The sequence below is a fragment of the Staurois parvus genome, unplaced genomic scaffold, assembly GCF_062004578.1.
Source record: "Staurois parvus isolate SC_StPar_1 unplaced genomic scaffold, SC_StPar_1.0 ptg000412l, whole genome shotgun sequence".
In the NCBI taxonomy this organism is placed as follows: Eukaryota; Metazoa; Chordata; class Amphibia; order Anura; family Ranidae; genus Staurois; species Staurois parvus.
The window spans coordinates 1,738,941-1,765,020 of record NW_028318208.1 but is presented as its reverse complement, the minus strand read 5'-3'; the positions used below and the strand labels follow the sequence as shown (position 1 = coordinate 1,765,020).

The window sequence follows — 26,080 nt, the reverse complement described above, 5'->3', positions numbered from 1 at the left end:
TGTGTATATATATATATATATATATATATATATATATATATATATATATATATATATATAATTATTACGGTGTGTGTATGTGTGATATATATATTAATTATTATGGTGTGTGGTGGTTAAAGGGATTAGTAGTTCACAAAAGAAAGATAACATTGTATTTGCTGTTTGTTCGGCTCACAGGAAAGGACAAGGACAAAGAATTTCAGGCAAAATTATTAGGTCTTTTCTGTACTTGCTAAAAATGTTCTTAGCCTGAAAAAAGACTAATGCAGCCACCACATCTATGCTGCTATATATTACAGTTTTGTTGTTGTGTTTAGATACACTTACCTCAATTCTTAACACTAATGCAGGCCATAGACGGGTCGTTTATCGGACGAATTTTCGTCTGCACGAAAAATCGTCCGATAGTCACACCATTAGTGGGGCCGTTTTTCGCGTATCACCTAATTTATTTTTATCGGTCATGCTGGAAAATCTGCGAAAAACTGACGTTTTTCGTGGACATGGGTGGCAGCATTGGCAACGGGACCGACCGATTTTTTGTTTATCCGCCGAAAATTCAGCCGATAAACGGCCCGTCTATGGCCTGCTTTAACCTAACCCTCTAGCCAAGCCTTTACACTAATTATCCCCTAGATAACCACACATTGCCCAAGCTGAATCCTCCCAGCACTAGTTCTGAAAGTAATGGCTTTAAATTTAATAGATATTCAGATCCACGGTGATCAACTATGTTCTTTATCATTCTAGGTGATGTTGGTTGGCGATTCTGGAGTGGGAAAGACTTGTCTTCTGGTCAGATTTAAAGATGGTGCATTCCTGGCTGGAAGTTTCATCTCCACCGTTGGGATTGACTTTCGGGTAAGTTGCTTTTGATGCTTTCTTTTACTTTTCATCAGAGACATAAATGGTATGCTTATGGGGAACTCACAAAACGCTGGCCTTTGGTTTAGGGATGTGTTGTATCTTTCCAATCTCAGGGGCACAGCTAGGTACCGAAAAAGGGCGCACCGACCTAGTGCATTATCATTTAAAATAATTTATTAAAGAAACAAAAATAGGTATCATACTCACAATGGACATAATAAAACAGGCATGTCAAACTGAACAAGATGTATGATCCAAACAACATCTGAGTCCATACGATGGAACCCTGGATGACCAACTGGCTAACGCGTTTCGAGGACACAACCTCTTCCTCAGAGCCAACCATGTTTGGATCATACATCTTGTTCAGTTTGACATGCCTGTGTTATTATGTCCATTGTGAGTATGATACCTATTTTTGTTTCTTTAATAAATTATTTAAACGATAATGCTCTAGGTCGGTGAGCCCTTTTTCTGTTTCTCCATTTGTATCCAGTGTATTCGGACCACCCCGGGTCTGTTGAGGGCAGCAAGCAGTGCATATTCCAGAAAATTCCAGAACATTCCTATTGGGTCTACTGAGTCCTTTCCTAGCGCAGGAGTAAAGTGTTTGTTGTGTTGCACAGCTAGGTTTTGCTGAGAAATAATAGTTATAGCAAGTTGAATCTTCTACCAGCTTTTCCATTCTTTTCTGGGTTACATCAAAAAGTTCATGGCTACGTAATGGCCACTAAAAAGGTTGGGACTTGTGGTAATTTCACCACTGATGGTCCCAAGAAGGGTGTCTGCTGAATGGACTCAACATAATAGTGTATTCCTGTAACTCAAATACACAGTTTGGATTTGTACTTTGACAAGATTTTTTTAAAGGAAAATTGTACCTTTTTAGAATCCAATCAAGTTAACTGTTCTTTTTATATATCATGTCTATTTAAATCAATGTCAGCAGCCTAAGATCAACGTTTTTATACAGCACATGCTTTAGTAAAGTGTCTGAAAGAACACACAAAAACTTGCTCAGGAGAAGATGAGACTCTATGAAGGAAGGCACCCCCAGGATCCTTTGAAATGAGCATGTTGATTCCAAAGTAGTGGGGGATACTCCTCTGTCCCGGTCACCTAATGCTCCCCTGTGGTTCAACCTGTTATTGCAAGATTTGTATAAGGTGGAAGGGAGTCACCAATGGGCACAATATGATATTAAGTATGCTCACCAAATATACAAATATTATCTTTTTGTTTCTCGAGATTGGCAGTTAAAAAAAGGGATTTTGGTCTCCTGGTCCTTCTAATACATTCAGTTGAGATACATGGCGACTGCCCAGTTTGGGAGGGGGGATGTGCTCCTGCAAACCACTAGGGTAGAACAATTGTTAATATAGTCACATCATGCTAAGCCAATATCTCAGTATTACACCTTTATTTTCTTTTCATGGAGAGGACAGAGGCAATTGTGCATGGGAAAACGTTGGGTGGAGGTCCTACCAGATTTTTCTGAAGAGTTATGGACGGAAGTCCTCTATACTTATTTAGCCACAATTATATCATCCAAAGATAAGATGATTCAAATGAGCTATCTCCACCAAATACCAAACACATTGCCCTTGTTCAAGATGGGTAAGTGAGAGAATTCATAACTGTCATAAATGTAATACTACAGAGGGCCTTTATACATATGGTTTGGTATTGTGACGAAGTTAGGCCTCTTGGTCCCAGGTTACAACTTTTATCGCAGATAATTTTGACCTGCCCAGTATTTGCAGCCCGGAGAGATGTTTACTGGGTCTGATAGACGATGCGGAATTAGACGTTGCCACAAAATGTATTTCTTCTCCTTCTGTACTTTTATGAACGGAAGATGATAGCAATCCAGTGGATTCACTCTGACCAGGTTGGTAATGAGGCATGGCAAAAACGGATTAAGTTGGAACTGCCTTTCTATAGAATATAGAAAAGAAAGTTCCCAGCTCAACTTGCCAGCCAGCTTACTAAAAAACAAATTAAACTGTCCAGCATTAAAAACAGGGGTTTAGTTAGCACACATTTGCAAATACATACGAGAGTCACGTTAAGGCACCCCGATATTCTTTGGTCCTAACTCTACAAATTTTGAGAGCCCCCATAGTAGAGGCACATGTATTTAATGGATAGATCAAGGGCAGGCGAACCTGAGGGAGGGAATTTGTAGAGTTAGGACCACAGAATATCGGGGTGCCGTGACGTGGCTCTGTGGCTTACGTATGTATTTGCAAATGTGTGCTAACTAAACCCCTGTTTTTAATGTATACTGTTAGACAGGTTAATTCGGTTGTTAGCTGGCTGGCAAGTTGTGCTGGGAACTTTCTTTTCTTTTTGACATGTGTTGCCCATCCATGTGTTCCTTGCTGTAACAGCCAGTTATAGAGAGAAAACAGGTGGCACACACACCTAGTGCATTATCCAAGGTTTATTGTAGGAGTGAAATAATAAAAACATACATACAGTCAAAGCATGTATCTAAAAAGCATAGAAAAATGACAATGGCCACAAAGGCAGACAAGGTGTTCTCACTGTCAGTGCGGTCAAATGGCTGACGCGTTTCGGGGACGAATCCCTTTCCTCAGAGCTGATGACCAACCTCTGATGCTGATGTATGATGAATGGAAAGTAAGAGCCTTGCTGTTGATGCCTCAGCCATTTGACCGCACTGACAGTGAGAACACCTTGCCTGCCGTTGTGGCCATTGTCATTTTTCTATGCTTTTTAGATACATGCTTCGTCTGTGAGTATGTTTTTATTATTTCACTCCTACAATAAACCTTGGATAATGCACTAGGTGTGTGCGCCACCTGTTTTCTCTCTATCCAGTGGCTGATTTCTCTGTCTGAGGAGGGCTGCACCCCTGGAGCATTTCCTTTGGTTGTCGCTGTCCTGGTACCCTTGGCTTCCCTTTTGGCTGTGCATATCCTGAGGCGCTGGAGAGTACATACGATATCCGTAACACCCAGTTATAGACCGGGGCAGTGGCCATTTTTTTACTTTATATAGAATAACCTATGAAGCCCGCAGTTGCCCCAAACAGTTGCCCCAAAAAATTTAATAAAATCTGGTTTAGATGGGTGGATTCACAGGATACTCTGAAAGCCAATTCAAAGTCTGGAGGTAAATGTGGATATATGGTACGTGGAATTACCTTGGGAGGAGAGGGAAGTGACACTGGACTGTGAGGTCATTTGGTTCAGATGTTTCCTAAGTAGAGCAGTTGGAGGTACTGTATTGCGGGGGTTCTTTAACACTTCCATCCTCATGTAGAAATTGGATGCACTCCATGATTTAGTTCTTTGTTAAAAGTTTTACTTCTTATTTTACTGTTTTACTTCAAAATATTCACTGTACTCTTTACATATATAGCAACCATAAAACTGTAACAGGCATAGATACTTCCTTTGCCATCAGATGTGAGGAACCAGGTCGGAAGTGCGTAGTCATATTGGTGTACATTTCAATTTTATTGCCGTACCATTCTGGTGATCTAAATGTGAAAAGTTCTAAATGGAATGTATCTGTTCAGCTATGGCACTGAATGTTCTTGTTATGTGACTGGCAAATGAAAAAACCTTTAAAAAAAATGTGCATGCTGCCTGCCAACCGAACAGGGCATAGCCTAAGAAACATTTTTTATACAAAGGGATGCCTTTTTCTGTAACTACGTATTGAGACAGTTCTATGTGTCCTGATCAGCGGATAAAAGGAATACACTACTTTTATGGGCAAAAATTTGTACACATTTGACCATTACATCTACCTATATGGCCAAAGGTGTGTGGACACCTCTCCAAATGTCGCACCGACCTAGTGCATTATCATTTAAAATATTTTTTGAAGAAACAAAGTATCATACTCACAATAGACAGAAAAACACAGGCATGTCAAACTGTTTACAGATTTATTATATTTATTATACGTTATTATTTTTATATATATGTTTTCCTAATATAGTTCACAATTATCATTAATTAATTTTTTTTTTTTGCTTATCCAATGTTCAAATTGGATACCAATGGGTCATGTGATGTCAGGCTCCGCCTTCGGGTGGTTTTGATACGGCCCTATTGATATAATTTAGTAACTTATATAAAGAGAAGTGCAGACTCCTGTAGTGTTGGCTCTGAGGAAGAGGTTGTGTCCTTGAAATGCGTTAGCCAGTTGGTCATCCAGGGTTCCATCGTATGGACTCAGATGTTGTTTGGATCATATATCCTGTTCAGTTTGACATGCCTGTGTTTTTATGTCTATTGTGAGTATGATACTTACTTTGTTTCTTCAATAAATATTTTAAATGATAATGCACTAGGTTGGTGCACCCTTTTTATGTTTCTCCATTTGCATCCAGTGTATTTGGACCACCCCAGTCTGTTGAGGGCAGCAAACCATGTATATTCCAGAACCTTCCTATTGGGTCTACTGAGTCCTTTCCTAGCGCAGGAGAAAAGTGTTTGTTGTGTTGGATTTACCTCTCCAAATGTCTCATATGTTTTCATACAAAGACCTGTAGACAATTGTGTGCTTCCAGCCTTGTGGTAGCAGAATGACTGTACCCCTGTGTACCAATCCAGCTCTATAAAGGCATGGTTTGATGAGTTTGGTATGGAGAAACTTGAGTTTCCTGTACAGATCCCTCACCTCAACCCTACTGAACACCTTTGGGATGAATTGGAACACCAATTACGAATTATGACTAAGTCCCGGATGTGACAAAACGCGTCAAAAGGAAGTGATGTCGGACGCAGAGCAAGAACCGGAAGTGGTACGGCGGCCATCTTAGGTCTTAGAAACCGCAGAGTAATCCACCTGGAAGCTGCCTTGTAACCCCTTGAACAGGGAACACATCTACCATGCTTGTTTTTTATGTGTTTGATGAATCTGTATGAGATCTTGGCAAGGCTCATGTGGGACCATGAGGGGAAGGTAATCAAAGTGGAAAGTTTCAGGAGTAGAGGAGAGGAGAAGAAGCGTTTCTGGTGATACCTTCTATTGATATATAAGGCGTTTTTTCCTATGATTTCTGGTAAGGGTATAATTGCTGATTTCAGTAGAGGTGACACATCACTGGAGTTGTGTTTGGCACAGAGTGAAGCACATCACTGATTTTGCACAGTGTTGGTTTATTTTGTTTTTGGTTTTGCACATTTTATTGCACTAAATTTAGAGTGATATGGAATATTGTCATTAAGATAATGCACTATTGTGAGTTTGTTTTTCTTTGAGGCATTTACCAACCTTTGGGAGCCAGAGGAAAGGCTCAACATCTTTAAAGAATTATCAAGTTGGAGTTTGGACATTGCTTTATTTATTTATAAATTTTGGACTTTAAATGACACTGGGTCTTATTTTCACTATATTTGCGGAAAAGACTTTATTTACTTCATTTATTTATTTATTTTAATTTAACACTAATTGCTTGTATATTTGTATATTTTGGAGATTTATTTTCTAAAGATTTGTTTGAAACTAAATATAGGGTGGGGATTTTATAAGGTGGGGACCCATTCATATTGTTATTTAATCAATTACGAAGGTAGTCGTCTCATCCAACATCAGTACGTAACCTCACAAATGTTCATTTGGCTGAATGGATACAAATTCCCACAGACACAACCCAATATCTTGTGAAAAGCCTTCCCAAAAAAATAGAGGCATGGCATTGGGGTGGGGGGAACTGAAAATGAATGCCCATAGTTTTGGAGTGGGATGTCCAACAAGCTCATATAGAAGTGATGGTCAGGTGTTCTCAGACTCTTGTGGTATTGATATGAGTGCCAGTTATAGGATACTTTGATAGTATTTATTATCAAAAGAGAGATTTATGAACTGAGCTTTATAGTGTGAACCTGTTTTTATATTGGGCCTCTCATAAATACAGCTCTGCTTCATATGCTTTGCTGTCCAACAGATTTGAAAAGGATTGACTCTTTCTAGTTGCTCTTGCAGTATGTGTAGCTGTGGAGAGAAGAAGTTGTTCTGTCAACATTACCAAATGACAAATAAAGCAGCGTCGTCGCTGGAATAACAATTTTATAAGGAGTTCCCTGCAAAGAAGACAATTAAAGTGGAAGAAAAGCCTAAGGCAGCCCATAGATGATTTGTTTTTTTGTTCCACCAGTGCTCATTGAGCAAAAATTTTCCAGCTGGGCATTTGTACAGAAGTTTAACAGTCGATTGATCTCTGTACAATCACTCTGCCCATATGTGGATTGGAATTTGGCCAGTTTAGCAGGAACCGTCTAAATTGATCTGATTTTGATCCATGTATGGCCGGCTTAGGTGCAACTATTATTAATAATGCTCCTTACCCCCTCCTATCTATCCTGTCGAACCTATATAAAAAAGATCTGTATGCTTACCAGGGTGGATTTGATTTAAATCAAACTGATTTAAATCACGATTTTAAATCACTAGTCAGTAAGGCTTGATTTAAATCCTAGTTTTCTACATAAAGACTAATTCTTGCTGGTATAACTTTAATATACAAGTAGATGAAGATTTTTAGAATAACAACTTTTCATATTAGTTTTTTTTATCCCCAGTTTAATAGGTTAATCATTCATATTTGGACAACTTTTCTGTTGTACTTAGGAAGGAGAAAAATAATCATTACCTTAATAATAACAATTTAAATAGATTTATTCAACTGAAACAATAACATTCCAGCATATGTGATTTGCTTAAACATCCATGTTTGGTAACTAATTTGGCTAAACAAAATATATATATTTTAAGAAACTTAGACTGTCAGCCCCTTCCTCCTCACACTTAGTTTCACTTTCTTCTTGTGCAGATCTATTCCACTCCAATCAGAAAAATATTGTTTCTATTCTATTCACTGAACTTCTTGAACCTTAGCACTGAAGGGGTTGATTCTGTATTCATAGGTTTGTAGAAGTTAGGATGAAGGTCTTTTTCTTAACTCTGTTCATGTTATAACATTTTTGCTGTGAAGAAGAGGCATGTGATCTCCGCTGAGTCAAATTCAGTTTTGAGAACTGCAAAAGTAAACCAATCATCTGTGATAATATCTTGTAGGCAGAGAAACTGCCCAATAATCTTACAACAACCTCTGGAAGAGCATGACATTGTGAATGGATTCATGGAATTTATTTACCAAAAAAATTAAACATATACAGCCTTATTCTACATAATTAAAAAACGAATCTTTATTTCATGATGGAATAACCTTTGGATGGTAATATATTTTCCTCAAAAAGCATTTTATTTAAAAAAATCGATTTAAATAAAAAAAAATCTGATTTAAATAAAAAAAATCAGATTTTTTTGATTTTTTTAAAAAAATCATTGATTTTTATCCACCCTGATGCTTACGTATTTTTACGTTTCGTTACGTGATCCCACAGCTCTGGCTCTCCTGTGTCAGTGATTGGCAGGTGTAGGGGAGAGGAGGGTGCGCCAACGTTAGCTGGCCTATAGGAGCCTATGGGTGACGTCACGGCTCCCGAAATTCACAATTGTTGAGCACTCCCTGAGCCATTGCTGCAGGATCAAATGATTAGACCAGAGCAGATTAAAACAAGTAAGTATGTTCTTCGTATTGTACAGGTTAGGAAGGATAGGTAAGAGGAGGAGGAGGAAGCATTTTTGAGAATGGTTAAACTTGAACTTTCTTGCACCTTAGTGCTTACTCTTCCCACGCTGTCAATCTTTACTGTTTTAAAAAGATACCACTGCCTGAAGAATCTCTGGATTTCAATGCTTTTGGGAATTTTGGTTGCTGCGGTCAGTGGTTGAATCCGCTGGCCCCTATGTCACTACTGTGTACTGTAGGGGCCAGTGGGAGAAAGCACAGAGCAGAACTGGGACCAAACATTTGACACTTCAGGAAATGTCTGATCAGAAGATTTTTCAGCCAGTGGTATCTCTTCAACACAGAAAAGATCAACAGCAAGGGCAGCTGGAGAGGTATTAACTGTCTTCTTTGTCTTCCCCTTTATATTCCTATTCAAATGACAGAATCCCTTTGATACTTAGGGAGAGTTCAGGGGCTGCTGAAAAAAAAAACGCTCAACAGCTCCTGAACGTCAGGTTTAGCAGCTGCAATTTACATGAACCCTTAGGGCTCGTTCACACTTGACTTTATCTCTAACTCTTGCCAAACGCCCCTATAGCGTCTAACAAGCGTTAGACAGGCATTTGTGAAGCGTTTTTAACACTCCAAAAATGCCCTATGCCTGCTTTTGCAGCGGTTGGTAGGCGTTTGCCAAGCGTTAAAACTGCACCACAAACGCGTACAATGAAGTTTAAATGGTATTAACCTCCCTGGCGGTATTCCCGAGTGTAGCTCGGGGTAGAGTTTCAGTACCAAAAGCGGTAACCCCGAGCTACACTCGGGCTTACCATGCAGCGTTGCATAGGGAGTCCCTGCAGCGCTTACCTTGTCCTTCGCTCCCGCGATGCGTCCCCTGCAGCGTCCCCGGCCATCTCCTCCGGCAGATGCCGGCTTCCGTGTTCCGGTCCCTGTGACGTCGGGACGTACGGGCGCCGGAACCGGCAGCAAATTTGAAATTTTTTTAAAAAATGTCATTTTTGGAAAAATGATTATTACATAGTAAAACATTGCTGTTTCAAAACATTTCACATACATTTTGTCCCGAGTGCTTTGTCCGGCGCCCTGCCTGCATTTTTACTGTTCTTTCTGCCTGGAAACTTAGAAAAGTCCACGGCGTCCAAAAAGCGTCCCTTTAGGTCAAAAGCGGTTTTAGACCGGCTAGAGAACAGCGATAGTAAATCAGAACCACTTGCAGAATTGAGTGATAATGATTCGTGGGGGAAATTCCTCATCAGACACTGAAAACGATTCTGCGACTTTGCTCAGCGATGTGCGAACTTGGCGCTATATTTCAAATTTCAGTGTTTTTGGTTTGATTATATTATTGAATTACATTTATTATTATTATATTATTATTTTTTATGATTATTTATTAAATTATAATTTATGATTTCGTGTTTCAAGTTTTATCATATCCGGAATTTTTACTAGACTCTTGTTTGGACAGATTTCAGTGAGTTATTCCTAAATTACAGGCCTACAATAAAAAAAATACATATTTCCAAAAAAATGGTACCGCTTTCAGCACCAAAAATCTGAAATAATCATACCGCCAGGGAGGTTAACGCTCCGCAAACGCCGGCTAGGTGTTTGCGGAGCGGCACCATGGACTTGAATGGGAGGCTTCAACTCCTCCTGACTCGACCAGAGGCGTCCGTTTTGCTGCGACGCAATGCTAACGCTTCCCTATGAACAGCACTGTGTGCTGCCATGTGCAGAATTTTCAGAGGCGTTTGAGAAGTGTTAAAAACGCTTCCCAAACGCCTGTCTGATGCCTGCTGACAAAGCTAGTGTGAACGTAGCCTTATGGATATTGTGCTTGTGGAGTCTTCTAATTGGTAGCACTGTATACCTTGCACAAATGTGGATATGGACTTTTTTCATTGTTTTGCTTACAAAACGTAAAATAAAGATTACATAAAAAAAAAAACTTCTCTGTATATCAACAAATCTATATGTACACTGGGGTTGCTTTATATGCTGATTACAAATCCTCTTTTTGGTGATTGAGATAGATATCTTAGATTAAGTCTAATTAATTAGCGGGTGGTATGTTAATTAATTGTTGATTTATGTGATTGAATTACCTGTGTGCATTTGAATAATTTTCCACGGTACTTGTTATAATAAGTGATAATTCATAATTTTCTATGATGTATTTATATTTGAATAATTAGGTAGGTTTGTTCTTATGTTAATTTGTTTGATTCATTGTTTAGTGATGCGCAGAGATTAGTTGAAGTTTAACTAATTTGATTGACTATTGTGAATCCTTTTATTAGAGCTGCAATGCTTCGCGGATGAAAAATCTGCCCTCTTGTTCAAGTTATCCCTTCATTAAAAAAGTATTACCTGGATTTTTAAATGCTGCTACATTAAGTACTCAGATCTGTCTTTTATATTGATTTCCAATAATCCCGTGATCTCTATGCAAGATAGTATTCAGACGCAGAGATGGAGGGCCAACGTTGTCATTGAGTCAGGGTCATATTGTATTGTACAAAGTTGTCAGTGTAATTCCCCGTACACATGAAAAAAAAAATCGTATGAAAAATTCTGTGGAACCACTGATTGAACTATTTTCTCTTCGTTGGTGAGCGGGATGTTTTAACCAATAACGATATTGTGAACAAAAAAATCCGGTTGAACGACAGTGAAAAATTTTGTCGTTTTGCATACGAACGACCGATTTTCTATGCAGTGGTAGGACGGTCGTACGAAAATAATCTATCAAGCGCTATCACGCGTGAGCGGAAACAGAAGATGACCCGGATGTTTATGTCCAAGGAATCTTCGTAAACACGAAGGAAAAATCCAAATGTTAAAAGTAGATTGGCCTAATGAGATAATGAAAGCAGAATTCTGCAGATTCTATTTTATGTATCACTATTTATGTATATAGGTCATGGGCAGCACAGTGGGTAAATGGTTAGCACTTCCACCTGGCAGTATTAGGGTCGTTGGTTCGAATCCCAGCCACGGCACCACCTGCCTGGAGTTTGTATGTTCTCCCTGTGCCTGTGTTGGTTTCCTCCAAGGTTCCGGTGTGGGCTGCTTTTTTGGAAGAAGTGCAGGGACTTCTTCCCTGCGTGTCACGGGGCACGGGAGTCCATTCAAATGAATGGGCTCTCCTGCCCGTGCAAAACGCAGCCTGCACGGCTGCAAACATGTGAACCGGGGCTCATACAGGAGGGGTTACTGACCAGATCACCAGGTGAAAACATAGGGAAAAAAGCCAAAGAAAAGAAAACTATATGTGGGCAGCACAGTGGCTAAATGGTCAGCACTTCCTCATGGCAGTACTGGGGTCGTTGGTTTGAATCCCAACCACGGCACCACCTGCCTGGAGTTTGCATGTTCTCCCTGTGCCTGCATGGGTTTCCTCCGGGTACTCCGGTTTCCTCCCACACTCCAAAGACATTCTGGTAGGTTAATCGGATCCTGTCTAAATTGTCCCTAGTATGTGTATGTATGAATGTGAGTTAGGGACTTTAGATTGTACACCCCTTGAGGGTTAGGGACTGATGTGAATGTACAATATATATGTAAAGTGCTGTGTAAATTGACAGCACTATATAAGTACCTGAAATAAATAAATTATACTCATTGCTGGGAATTGTGTATATCGGCTGGAAGGGCGTGGCTACAAGGTCACACGCACACCGCATCATTTCCACTTGTACGGAAGACGTCAACACTACATATTGCCCGACATATGATTTTATTAGATTGGTTAATGTGGGCCACAATTTCGTCGAACGAATGAACGCCTCTCGGTCGTCAGATGACCGATCGGTCGATTTTCTAATCGTGTATTCCCACCTTAAGGCATGGTTCACACCTATGCAGGTTGCAGTTAATGCGTATTCCGGGTGCATCTTGCATTTTTCACATGCTGTTTTGATGTGTTTTGTGTTTTTGGGAGTTGTCTGTTGTCATGCAAGTGAAACTAGCAAAAATGCATTGAAAACGCAAGCACTGCACTTTGCCGCATTTCTATTAAAGTCTATGGAACCAAAAACGCAGCCTGGTGCAGGATAAAAAGTCCCTGACCCGTTCCAAAAAACACACCAGTGCAAAACTCAGAGATGTGAAAATGACCCATAGGAAACCTTGTCATGCAGGAAAAACCAGCAAATACAAAGCAGAAATGCATCAAAAACGTAATCAATGCATTTTTCATGCATTTCCGCTGCGTTCCCATTGAAGTCCATGGAACCAAAAACGCAACCAGTTGCTGGAAAAAAACGCAACAGTGCAAAACGCAGAGATGTGAACTTGACCCATAGGAAATCATGTTAAATGGACTGTCGTGCGGTTCTGCAAAAGCGAAACCGCGCTGAAAAACGCATAGGTGTGAACCAGGACTAAAGCTGGCCATACACTAGTAGAATTTGTAATCAAAGAATAAATGGTGCGCACAAGACAAAAAAAGGGAAAAGTAAAGCAGCTAGCACAATGTAGCAAACCCTCTGTCTCCACCAAAACAAAACACTATAATATCAATGTGCAGCGCTAATAAAAATGTGTGTTATAATCAATGATGACCAGCGTGATAGTAAAAGAGAAAGGAAACGTCATAAAAAAGAAACATATAAAAAAAGAATAGTGAATTCTCCAATGAAGAAACAAAATGGACGGTATAATAAATGAAAATAAATAAGTCCTCTAAATATCATAATAGTCCCAAAATGAAGTGATGTGATCAAATCAACAAAATGTTGATTTGATCAACATTTTGACAAAAATCGACTTCTGTGACTTCCGTACTGCACCTCCACCATAATGCACTCACCACAAGTAGGTATCAAGGAAGCCCAGACACTAAGGGGTGTTCCTGCTTGTTCTTCCTGCTGGTGACCCGGTTGAAGGCGGGATCTCTCAAGAAGCCAGTGATACACCAAATGAACAATCAAAAGCAGAGTAGCCAAGTCTCCTTCTCCAGCCTACGGTGAACCAAGGAAAGTAATTCCTCCTAGAGGGCAAGCTCATAGACCGAGCCCGGAGACAGTATCATATAATGTAGTATGTTTTATTAAAAAGATAGCAACCACATGGACCATAAAATCATCAATGGATAAAAAGCACTTACAAAGATGGCCACCGGACCATCACGTGGATGCGGCAGCGTGACCTCAGCATGTAGGCTCCTTCTGACGCGTTTCGTGCGCACGCTCATTCTCAAAGGGATCCACCTAGTGAATTTAGTTTGACATTTTTCATTTTAAGAATGTTCATTGGATTTTCTAATTGTTAGTGGGGTCAAATCGCTGTTCATTTTCAACTGCAGTGATGAGAAAAATCAAAGGAGCAGGATGGAAAATCTTTCTCGAATTAACAGATTTCTAACGTGGTACGTGGTTTGCATTCGTGAAATTTAATTAATTCCAAAATTAAGCGTTAAAAGCTGACAAAATTTAGCTTCAAATCATCATCGAATGTGCTGAGAATTTTCATATGAATGTTCGTTATGCAGCTTAACACTGGGAAAAGGCTTACGGAAGAGGAAAGTACAGGGGGACCGCATCCGAGACTCCACCAATCCAGAAGGCTTCGAGCAGGGTGGTGACCACGCTGTAATGATCCTCTGTTTTACAGAAAACTGGTGTCACTCACCTGTCTATGATGTGTGGCAGGGGTATGTGAATTCCAGGAAGAGTTGAACAGAATTGCAAATCTTTGGCCTGTAAAAGAACTCCCATATAAGAAGATGCTAGCCATACAGATGTTCTCTTGTGTTCAGGGGCAGACTGACAACTCATGGGGCCCCCAGGCAATAGGGGATCATGGGGCCCCTATGTCCTTGCCCACACTCAAAAAAACCTATAAAAAAGGTACCAGGGGCATTTTATGGCCCCAGGCCGTCGAGCAGTGCCCCTTGGAAACAAAAGAAATGTTATTGAGCAACTCACACCTAAGCTAATCTCAACACATACTGCTGTCTCTGCTTCTACTCTCTGTATTTCTCTGAAACAGTCTGAAATAGTTAATAATTTTGCACTTTTCAGTGCATTCTGGGCATTTGGGAGGTTCTCCTGTGCTTATCTTTACAAAACGCTTCTAAACACAAACGCACATAACGCGGCTAAATAGACGTTTTTTAACCTACGTTTTCCAGCAGTCAGTTTCCATCGTTCAGAAGTGTCCCGTGTACATGGAGCCTAACACTCCACTCAGACTGACAATACTGCTGTCTAAAGGTACCTCCTGTGCTCCTTCATCCAGAGTGGAGAAACTCTTAATACAGAAGGTGTGTTACCGGCCAGATCACCAGGTGAAAACAGGAGGAAAGAAGCCTAAAAGAAAACGAATGCAGCCACCACATGTAACGATATAATATATTTTTGGTTTTGAGTTTAATACCGCTTTAAGCATGAAATGTTTCAAAAAGTTGTCTAAGTGAGATGAAGTTTGTTCCAGGCGTGCCTCCATACGCATTCAAGAGTTCTATTATGCATATTTCACAGCTGGGATTCCGATAACGGTTTATTGTTCATTGTTTTTATTGGAAAGCTTTTTATTGGCTACATTGCCTCTTTTTCATTAACAATAAATTCAGAGCAACAAAAGCTCAGACATTTGCATTTCAAATATGAATTTTGTTTCATGGCTGGAGTCCAGCTTTGGCATGTTTTGTATTCAATGAATCATTTTAAATCAACTTTGTTCATCGCAAGTATAAAAAAAGTGCCATTAAAAAAAAATTTACACATGTATTTAATAATAACATACCGGCATCCTTTTAGGGTCCCTATAACTTGAATAAATAAAAGAAAACATGCTGATGTAAATATGTGCAATAATAATCGTGTAGGGGAAGAAGCTTTTTTCCATATTTTTGTCTCCTTTTTCTTTTTATTAACCACTTCCAGTCCAGACACTTTTACCCCCTTCCTGCCCAGGCCAATTTTTAGCTTTCAGCCCTATCACACTTTGAATGACAATTGCGTGGTCATGCAACACTGTACCCATATGAATTTTTTAGCATCTTTTTGAGACAGATAAAGCTTTATTTTGGTGGTATTTATTCACCACTGGGATTTTTTTTTTTTTTTTTTTTTTTTGCTATGTAAATGTAAAAGTCCAAAAATTTAGAAAAAAAAAGTGTTTTTCTTATAACATTTTGCAAATAAATAATCTTTCTTCATAAATCTTGGCGAAATTTTATTCCGTTATCTTTTTAGTAAAAAAAAAATAATCCAACTTAGTTTATAACCAAAAATAATTTTTAAACTTTTTTTTACTTTTTTTAACATTTTTTATATTATTTGTGTGTTTTTTTTTTTTTTTTTTACATACTGTCACCCTAGCAGTAGTGTCACCATGGTGACACTGTACTACTTGTGAGGGGTGATGAAGATTTTTAATTTTTTTTTACACTGATTGCTTTTACACGCATAAAGGCTGTAAAAGCAATCATTTCTCCTTCTGTCTGACTGCATTCTTGCAGCCATTGAGAACTACTGTGTGAACTGTGATTGGTCACAGCTTGTCACATGGTACAAGGCTGTTGTGACTAGCCTTGTACCATGTGACCTTTGTGATCATTCACAGATTTCACATGTAGTAAGCAATGATGTCACAAGCGGCATCTTGCTTACTACTCTGCATGTAATCACTGATTGGCCAATCAGTGATCACATGATTGGGACCTCACACAGAGGTCCCGCCCGACGATTGGTTTTCCACTGTGTCTGGAGGACACAGCAGGCACCGGATTGCGGTGCCGCGCGCTCCCAGGGAGCGTGCACAAGCAGGGGGCCAGGAAAGCCATTTATAAATGGCCACCCGACCCGGCACTGCCACCGTCCGGCTGTTTATATACAACGGCTGGACGGGAGGTGGTTAATAAACATATTCAGTATAACTCTGCAGTTATTTATTAAATATATTTCCTTTCTACCAGCAGCCTCTTCTAAGCCTTAAAGTGGTGGCTGCATTCGTTTTCTTTTCTTTGGCTTTTTCCCCTGTGTTTTCACCTGGTGATCTGGTCAGTAACACCTCCTGTATGAGCCCCGGTTCACATATATGCGGCCGTGCAGGCCGCGTTTTGCACAGGCACGAGAGCCCATTCACTTCACCTCACTTCACGAAGTCCCTGCACTTCTTCTGAAAACGCAGCCCGCACCGGAACCTGGGTACCCAGTACGGTTGCATTTTCCAGTGCGGGTGGCGTGCCATTAGAACTAATGGCACCCACCCGCGGGTCCGCATTCCTCTGTGCGGGTGGTGCGGCTGCACGGATTTCCGTGCGGATCCACAGCAGCACCCGCACAGATGTGAACCTAGCCGTAGTGAGACACTACTCTGGAGGAAGCAGCACAGGACACCGCAGACAGCAGCGTTGTTAGTCTGGGAGAAAGGGTGTGTTGAATGTACTAGCAGATTTGAATACAATAACAAATTAAAGTCGAGCTCCTTTATAAGCAGTGACAGCAAACCATTTTTTTTTACTTTTGGGATAAAGGTTTTTATACGAATAAATAAAAGCTGATCATTGTAATCACCCCTACAAGTGTTAAATGTATGGCTTCTTTTATGTAAACTGATTCATTCTGCTGGAGAGCCTGAGCTTCTGAAAAACAGCAGACTTACTGGCTGAATCACCAATTAAAAATAAAAGAAAGTCTAAAAAGAAAACTAATACAGCCATCATGTCTAAGAATTGGTAAGCTGTAATGTATTAAATGTTTGCTTTTGGATTTATTCCTGCTTTAAGCTGGCCATACACTGAGCTGTTTTAGGCCGGTTCCCATTGGCTCACCGCACAGTGGTTGGCCCTGCTGGCCCCCCCCCTCCAGCTGATCATTTGATTGACTTTTTGTTAAAAGAACCTATTGAAAAATTCCTTCCGAACATTATTATTATTATACAGGATTTATATATTATTATTATTATACAGGATTTATATATTATTATTATACAGGATTTATATATTATTATTATACAGGATTTATATATTATTATTATTATTATTATACAGGATTTATATATTATTATTATTATACAGGATTTATATATTATTATTATTATTATTATACAGGATTTATATATTATTATTATTATACAGGATTTATATATTATTATTATACAGGATTTATATAGCACCAACAGTTTGCGCAGCGCTTTACAACTTGAGGGCAGACTGTACATTTACAATGCCATTTCATACAGTAGGAATCGGAGGGCCCTGCTCGGTAGAGCTTACAATCTAAAAGGGAGGTGCATGCTGTACTTTTAGGAGAATTGTCCTTTAAGACCCTGGCCTGCCCGCGTGTGACTTGCCCTGTGATTTGCCATGTGACTTGCAAATCGCATGGCAAGTCGCACCCTATTGTCAGCAATTACAGCGGTCGTATCGGCGTGATTCCGCACCGATTTCTAAAGTAGCGCATGCACTACTTTAGGTGCGACTGCCATATCTTGCAAGCCGCAGATGTCTTGCAAGTCGCACCTGAAGTCGGAATACCACCCGATTTTGAAATCGTGCGACTTCACTGGAAGTCGCACGATTTCAAAGCCAGATTGGTGGGACTGGGGTGTTAATAACTCTCTGACACCCTGTGTGTAGCCTACCAGGTAAAGTACTTACCTTCCTCTCTGCCTAGCACTGCACAGCCTTTGTCAAGATAATTGTCCCTCCTTACACTACGGCCCCATTCATGTCTATAGATGAGCCACACTTGGGGACGTCACCAGCACACCGAGGATCACCAATATGGGTCCAAACGTTTTAATGAACGATCACATAGTTACAGCAAGGCAACGTTTCGGAGTCTCGCAGGACCCCTTCATCAGGCATGTGACCTTGGTCCTGCGAGACTCTGAAACGTTGCCTTGCTGTAACTTTGTGATCGTTCATTAAAACGTTTGGACCCATATTGGTGATCCTCGGTGTGCTGGTGACATTCTCTCCCTTGCTCACTCTGTTCGTTTCCAGCCGACGGTCGCTGCAGCACCCACTTATACACACGGCCATTTTTAACACAGGAACGTGTGCGTTTGGATTGTACACTTACACTTGGGGACGTGGCGTGCAAGAAGCGGGTGCAGTATGGACATTGTACCTGTAAAGACTGTATGGCACTGGGCAGTAAAAATAACGAACGGGTAGGAGCGGGCACAGCCGGGACATTATCACTGTGAGCCCGGGTTCACACTTGTGCAGTATATCACATGTGATTTGCATTCCTGCGCAAATCACATGCGAATTGTGTGCGGTGCGATCGGAGCCCTACATTATGTATGGCTCAAATTGCACCACATCCGTACCAAAAAGGTGCAGGACCCTTTTTATGATCCGCACTAGAATCGGATTGCACGGGTATTCACATCTATGCGATCCGATTCTGCACATCGCACCGCGTTTTGCGGACTGATTTTGGGGTGTTGTTAACTTAACATACACATCCGCAGCGGTTCGCATGAACGGGGTGTGATTCTGATGCCGTGTGGAATTTGCACAGATAACGCTGCAAATTCCGCACCGCATCAGTGTGAACCCGGGCTAAAGGATTTTGCAGCACTGGGCAGGACTGCTTAGTAAAGATCACTGAAACATGGAGGACGGTAAGGATTTTTTTCCAGTACAGCGGTCCTTTACATTTCATTGCAGCACACAGTGAGCCCCTTTCATAGAAGCCGTGGAGGGCAGACATGTTTCAGTCTATGTTGCCCCACAGCAAGCAAATGCATTGAAGGTTTGGATTCGCATCTGTCATTTTCCTGCGCAGGTTTACATTGAAATGGTTGCTAGGAGGCGGCACTGACTGCCGCAGTTATTCCCTCAAACACTGTAATAAAACGTTTTGTATTGTATCTATTGATATAGCGACAGTTTACAGAGTACATCAGCCTGTGCCTGCAAAGGAGCGTCAAAGAAATCTAGAGACTGCAATCGCTGAGTACCTTATGAAAGTTGGCCTGCCATGCTGGTCCTTTTGCTTCAGTACTTTACATTTACTGGCCCAGAATGTACACTATATTGCCAAAAGTATTGGGCCAGCCCTCCAAATCATTGGATTCAGGTGTTCCAATCACCTTCATGGCCACAGATGTATAAAATCATCACCTCGGCATGCAGACGGCTTCTACAAACATTGGTGAAAGAATGGGTCGCTCTCAGGAGCTCAGTGACTCCAAGCGTGGTCCCGTGATAGGTTGTCACCTGTGCAATAAGTCCATCCGTGACATTTCCTGGCTACTAAATATTCCACAGTCAACTGTTAGTGGGATTATAACAAAGTGGAAGCAACTGGGAACAACAGCAACTCAGCCACCAAGTGGTAGGCCACGTCACATTACAGAGCGGGGTCAGCGCATGCTGAAGCGCACAGTGTGCAGAAGTCTCCAACTGTCTGCAAAGTCAATAGCTAAAGACCTCTAAACTTGGTGTGACCTTCAGATTAGCACAACAGCAGTGTGTAGAGAGCTTCATGGAATGGGTTTCATGGCCGAGCAGCTGCATCCAAGCCTTATATCACCAAGTGCAATACAAAGCATCGGATGCCGTGGTGTAAAGCACGCCACCACTGGACTCTAGAGCAATAGAGACGTGTTCTCTGGAGTGACCAATCACACTTCTCTGGCTATACGATGGACATGTCTGGGTTTGGCAGTTGCCAGGAGAACGGTACTTGCCTGACTGCATTGTGCCAAGTGTACAGTTACGGCTCAAATTGCACCGCACAGAAAATGGCATGTGATTTGCGCAGGAATGCAGTGCGGTTTCTGTGCGAATCACATGCGATGTGCCGCACCGCATCACTGTGAACCCAGCGTTAAATCTATAGAACCGAGAAACAGGATCAACTCTCCATATACTTTGAACATGTAAATCTCTCAGATCTTATTGGAACAGCGTTTTCCAATTGATCTCAACACTAACTGAAACCCCAGTAACACCAGACTCTGCTCCTGCACTCCTCCACATTGGAATTGACAAATTCCCTAGAGACTCTTGTACTATTATTATCCACACATTAGCAGCAGCTAAGGCCAACCTTACTAAATGATGGAACTCTTCCAAAATTCCTTCTCTATCTTCACTTATAACAGATCTTAACTTCCAGTGTGATATGGAGAGAAGAACAGCCCTCAACAATTCCTCCTACCACAAGTTCAAATACCAATGGCCTCCATGGCTACAGAACCCAAACTGTTCCGTAAAATGCTGATAAATTAACCCCTTGCCTACTGGGCACTTATACCCCCTTCTTTACCAGGCCAATTTTCAGCTTTCAGCGCTGTCACAATTTGATTGACAATTGCGCGGTCATGCAAGATTGTACCCATATGAAATTTTTAACATTTTTTTCTCACAAATAGAGCTTTCTTTTGGTGGTATTTAATCGCCACTGGGCGCTTTACTTTTTGCGCTATAAATAAAAAAAGTGCAAAAAATTTGAAAAAAAAAAAAAGTTTCTTTGTTTCTATTATATAATCTTTCAAACAGGTAATTTTTCTCCTTAACTGATGTGCGTTGATGAGGCAGCACTGATGGGCACTAATAGGCAGCACTAATGAGGTGTCACGGATAGGCGGCACTGATAGGCAGCACTAATGAGGTGTCATGGATAGGCGGCTCTGATAGGCGGCACTAATGAGGTGTCATGGATAGGCGGCTCTGATAGGCGGCACTGATGATGGGTACTGATAGACAGCACTGATAGGTGGCACTGACTGGCATCACTGCTGGGCACTGACTGGCGGCACTGCTGGGCACTGACTGGCAGAACCACTGGGCACTGACTGGCAGCACTGGTGGGTGGCACTTCTGGGCACAGGTGCGTTGATGAGGCAGCACTGATGGGCACTAATAGGCAGCACTAATGAGGTGTCACGGATAGGCGGCACTGATAGGCAGCACTAATGAGGTGTCATGGATAGGCGGCTCTGATAGGCGGCACTGATGATGGGTACTGATAGACAGCACTGATAGGTGGCACTGACTGGCATCACTGCTGGGCACTGACTGGCGGCACTGCTGGGCACTGACTGGCACAACCACTGGGCACTGACTGGCAGCACTGGTGGGTGGCACTTCTGGGCACAGGTGTGTGACACTGCAGGGTTGCACAGGTGGGTGCACTGCTGGGCACAGGTGTGTGACACTGCAGGATGGCACAGGTGGGTGCACTGCTGGGCACAGGTGTGTGACACTGCAGGGTGGCACAGGTGGGTGCACTGCTGGGCACAGGTGGGCGGAGCTAGTGGGCGCACTGCTGGGCACAGGTGGGCAGAACTTGTGTGTGGCACTGCTGGGCATCGATCATCAGGTCACTGATCATCAGTGCCCTGATGATCGGTGGGGATCCCCGCTCTAATAACTGCCGGTTCTCGGCAGTACTTTCCTCGCGATCTGACAGCGTGAGGAAAGTGCAGCCGAGAACCGGCAATTGCATTTCCCGGTGATCAGCGTGTCATTGGCTGATCATGTGGTAAAAGGCCGCTGTGATTGGCCTTTTACCACATCATGTGATCAGCTGTGTCCATAGGACACAGAGATCTCGAAGATCTCCAGGGGCGCGCAGGAGCGTGTTCTGGGTGGATGTCATATGATGCCCTCCCAGAACTGGCCGGCCGCAGTGTAGCCGTCATTTGGCTATCTGTGGTCGGCAAGTAGCTAAGTATATAATACTAAGACCCTTACCCTAGACTGGTGCTTTCACCATCCCCCCCCCCTCTTCTCCCTCCCCCTCCCATCCCTGTTCCTTACCCCCTTTATATAACATGCACACCAAACCGAGCATACCTCTCAGGTCAATGCGACTTACGTTTATAATGTCCCCAACCAAATGGTGGAGAATTTATTTTGCACAAAATGTATTTCTGTACTTGACCGTGAACCGTATTATCGTACCTTGTTTTGTACTAAAATCTTTCCATAAAAATATCGAAATATAAATCTATAGAACCAAAAATGCAACATTTTGCGTTTTAAAAAAAGTCCCTGACCCTTTCCAAAAAAAAATGCACAGGTGAAAACGCAGCGACGTGATGCTGTCCCATAGGAAATCGTGTTCAATGGACTGCTGTGCGTTTCTGCATAGGTTTGAACCTAGACTAAGAGCTGGTAAAAGCAGAAGACGAAGAATAAAAGGCATGGAATAAAAGCGATTTATTAGCTCTTGTCAGAGCCAGTTTTAGCTAAATAAACAAATCAATCAGCCAGATAGGGGATCATAAGAAATATCACGTTGGTCTTGGGAACGCTGGCCCTTAAGCTGATGTCAGACAACGTGTATTTATTTTACAGAGTAAAGTAATGATGCTGTCAGGGAATGATTTAGCACCGCTCCATGAAATTTACAGGGTGCTTTCACCGATAGAAGACCATAAAGCGGAATAAAGGCTGAGCCTGTTCTTCTGCATCTCTCCTGCCGCCGCCGCCGATGCTATGAATGTACATGGGTGCCCCAGGCAGCCTTTTATCAGCTGATGCTCACATGTGAGCGGTAATGGCGGCAGCCATGAATAAAATATGGCACCTGTCAGGAAAGCACGCGTCAGGTGTGAGACATGAGTATGCTGCACCCTCCCCGGTATTCTTCTTTTCTGAGAGCAGGAGAACAGTAACATATGGCCACAGGCCTCTTCATAAGGTACCCTTGCCTTTTAAAGTGGAATTTTAATCAGAAAATTATAGCGATTGCAAACCTTCACCTTGTAAAACAACCCATTCAGTTTAAAATAGAAATGAAAGGCAAAACATTTGTGTATAGATATAAAAAAAATACAAATACCTTTTTTTTTTACCCTTTTTTGTATAAGTGATCACATATTGTCTGTTCTCAGCTGCATAAGGAAGGAGGAGAAACAGCAGTACACTAATCTTCTCATTGAATGACTGTGCGGGGGGGGGGGGGGTGTCAGGACCAATCTGATCATAGGAGGAGAGTAGGCTGAGTTCCTAGCACAGTTAGAGAACTGGCAACGCTGTGCTTTCATGCCTAGTGTGGTCCGTTTTTAAATGGGAAAACAGAGTGTCTGGGGGGGGGGGAGGGGAGTTAGGACAATCTGATCATAAGAGGGGAGTAGGCTGAGTTCCCAGCACAGTTAGAGAACTGGCAACGCTGTGCTTTCATGCCTAGTGTGGTCCGTTTTTAATAGGAAAGCAGAGTGACTGGGGAGGGGGGTCAGGACCAATCTGATCATAGGAGGAGAGTAGGCTGAGTTCCCAGTACAGTTAGAGAACTGACCACGCTGTGTTCTCATGCCTAGTGTGGTCCGTTTTTAATAGGAAAGCAGAGTTACTTGGGGGGGGGGAGGGTCAGGACCAATCTGATCATAGGAGGAGAGTAGGCTGAGTTCCCAGCACAGCTAAAGAACTGACCATGCTGTGCTCTCATGCCTAGTGTGGTCCGTTTTTAAATAGGAAAGCAGAGTGACTTGGGGGGGGGGAGTAAGGACCAATCTGATCATAGGAGGAGAGTATGCTGAGTTCCCAGCACAGTTAGAGAACTGGCCACACTGTGTTCTCATGCCTAGTGTGGTCAGTTTTTAATAGGAAAGCAGAGTGACTGTCAGGAACATCAGGGATTTCACATTAAGGAAGCAATACAAAGAGAACAGGAGACTTTTTCATACTAGTACATGATACAGCAGTCACATGGCAGGAATACGAAATGTTGGGTTTACATATCCTTTAAGTCCTGATAGGCTAGCCCCTTTTGCAGGTATAGCTATATAAAACACTAAGAGCCCGGTCATACCGGTGCGATTACAGGTGTAATTTGGGAATTGAAATCGCACTTGAAATCGCATCTAATGAATGCGAATGTCAGTGCCTTAACATGAGCGATTTGCTGCAGCGCGATTTCTTGCATTCATTTTTCTGCAGTTTTCTGGCGGTTTCACATACATAGAATTCAATAGAAATCGCAATGCAACGCAATGCAAGAAATCGTTGAAAATTTTCACAAGTCTTCAGAAATCACACACAAATCACATGGTTTTAAATCGCAGTGGGGTGACTGGTGACTTAAACTAAGGCCGGCCATACATGGGTTGATTTCGAAACGATTTTTCGTTCGAAAAACAGACCTAAGATTAATCGGTCGATGTTCGCTCTGTTAGTGGGGCAATGTCACCGGCCGATTTTCATGGTTCCTCCCCATTTTGTTTATCGCGTGTGCTGGAAAATTTGTGAAAAACGACCTATTTTCGAAATCATTGGTGGCACTATTACAGAACAAACTACGTTTTCGATTAAAAAATCGTTCGGAATTCGACCCATGTATGGCCTGCCTAAGTGCCTATACTGTTTAAAATCCATTAATGCACTGTCTTACCCTGCTCTGCACATGCTCATTTACTCTCTCTTTTTTGGCACTGTGCTGAAAATGTAGAGGCAGATCTGCTGACCGCCTACAGATTAAGACTCCATTCCCACTTGCGTGATTCCAGAGTCGCATGATTTCCAGTGTGATTTAGGAGCGTGACTTTGATGCGATATTGAGTGTGACTTTGATCTGACTTTACACTCTCTGGATCAAAGTCGCATCAAAAGTCCCATCAAAGTAGTGCAGGCATCTTTTCAAAGTCGCTGCGACTTTAAGTCACACTGATTTGAACGGGTGCCATTGAAAAGAATGGGCTGCAACTTATTGTGCGACTTTGATGTCCCAAGTCCCACAGGTGTGAATGGAGCCTTACTGCTGCTCATGGGTTCTGGGCTTCAGCAAAATGGCAGCCTCCAGCAAGAAGAAACAGGAGCAGGGGCGGACTGACCATTTGAGCACTCGGGCACTGCCCGGGGGCCCGGGGTCAGTAGGGGACCCCATGAAATGCCCCTGGCACCTTTTATAGGCTTTTTTGGGTGTGCTTTGACTGTGGGCAAGCACACAGGGGCCCCATAAACCCCTATTGCCCGGGGGCCCCATGAGTTGTCAGTCCGCCCCTGCACAGGAGCAATGCTGGAGGCAATTTACAGCACACACTCATTTTGGTGGCATAATTACTAATGTGGAATGAGTGTTTCTTGCTAAAGAAGATAATTTTTTTCACCAAGTTGTTATGGCTGGAGTTCCACTTTAAAGTGCAACTTTAGCTGAAAACCAAAAATCGCTAGAAGGAAGGCTTTTTATTGCCGAAGAGACATGCTATATCTCTTCGGCAATAAAAATGTTTTACTTGCCTGCCTGAAAACTTCTTCATGATTTACGCTGAGCCACGCATGCGGCATTCCTTCTAAAATCTCAGCATGCCTTGATCTGGGGATGAATTATTTCCTACCTATATGTATGGAGTTATGTCTTCTTGGACCGCCAGTCAAAAACAGCGTAAAGCTACTCCATATAAAAATGTAAAATATAAGAGCTAAACACAAAACCAAAAAAATTTACGCGTACATCACCCTACAGTATAATTTCATATATTTCTCTATATTTCTATGGAATGATTGTCTCAAATCAAGCCAAAACTTTTTCATCCAAACTTTCTACTTCCCTCTGTGTCTTGTGCATTCACAAATGTAACCTTCCTCCGCCACTTTGACCGACACCAGTTGTGCTCTCACCTACTGTCCATGACCCACCTATTGCATTAGGTCTTACATCGCAGGTTTCCCCTTTCCCTGGGGTCCCCAGGTCTTTACTCCAGCAAACACCT

General features: G+C 42.0%; 1 protein-coding gene across 2 annotated transcripts in view; it reads left to right on the top strand.

Moving 5' to 3' along the window:
• Positions 1 to 26,080, top strand: part of RAB26 (RAB26, member RAS oncogene family) — a 346,450-nt gene that overhangs the window by 47,616 nt on the left and 272,754 nt on the right. For both annotated transcript variants that reach the window (XM_089686811.1, XM_089686810.1), the window contains one exon: positions 754 to 864. In XM_089686811.1, the coding sequence (XP_089542937.1) occupies positions 754 to 864 (111 nt within the window). The remainder of the gene's footprint in view (positions 1 to 753; positions 865 to 26,080) is intronic.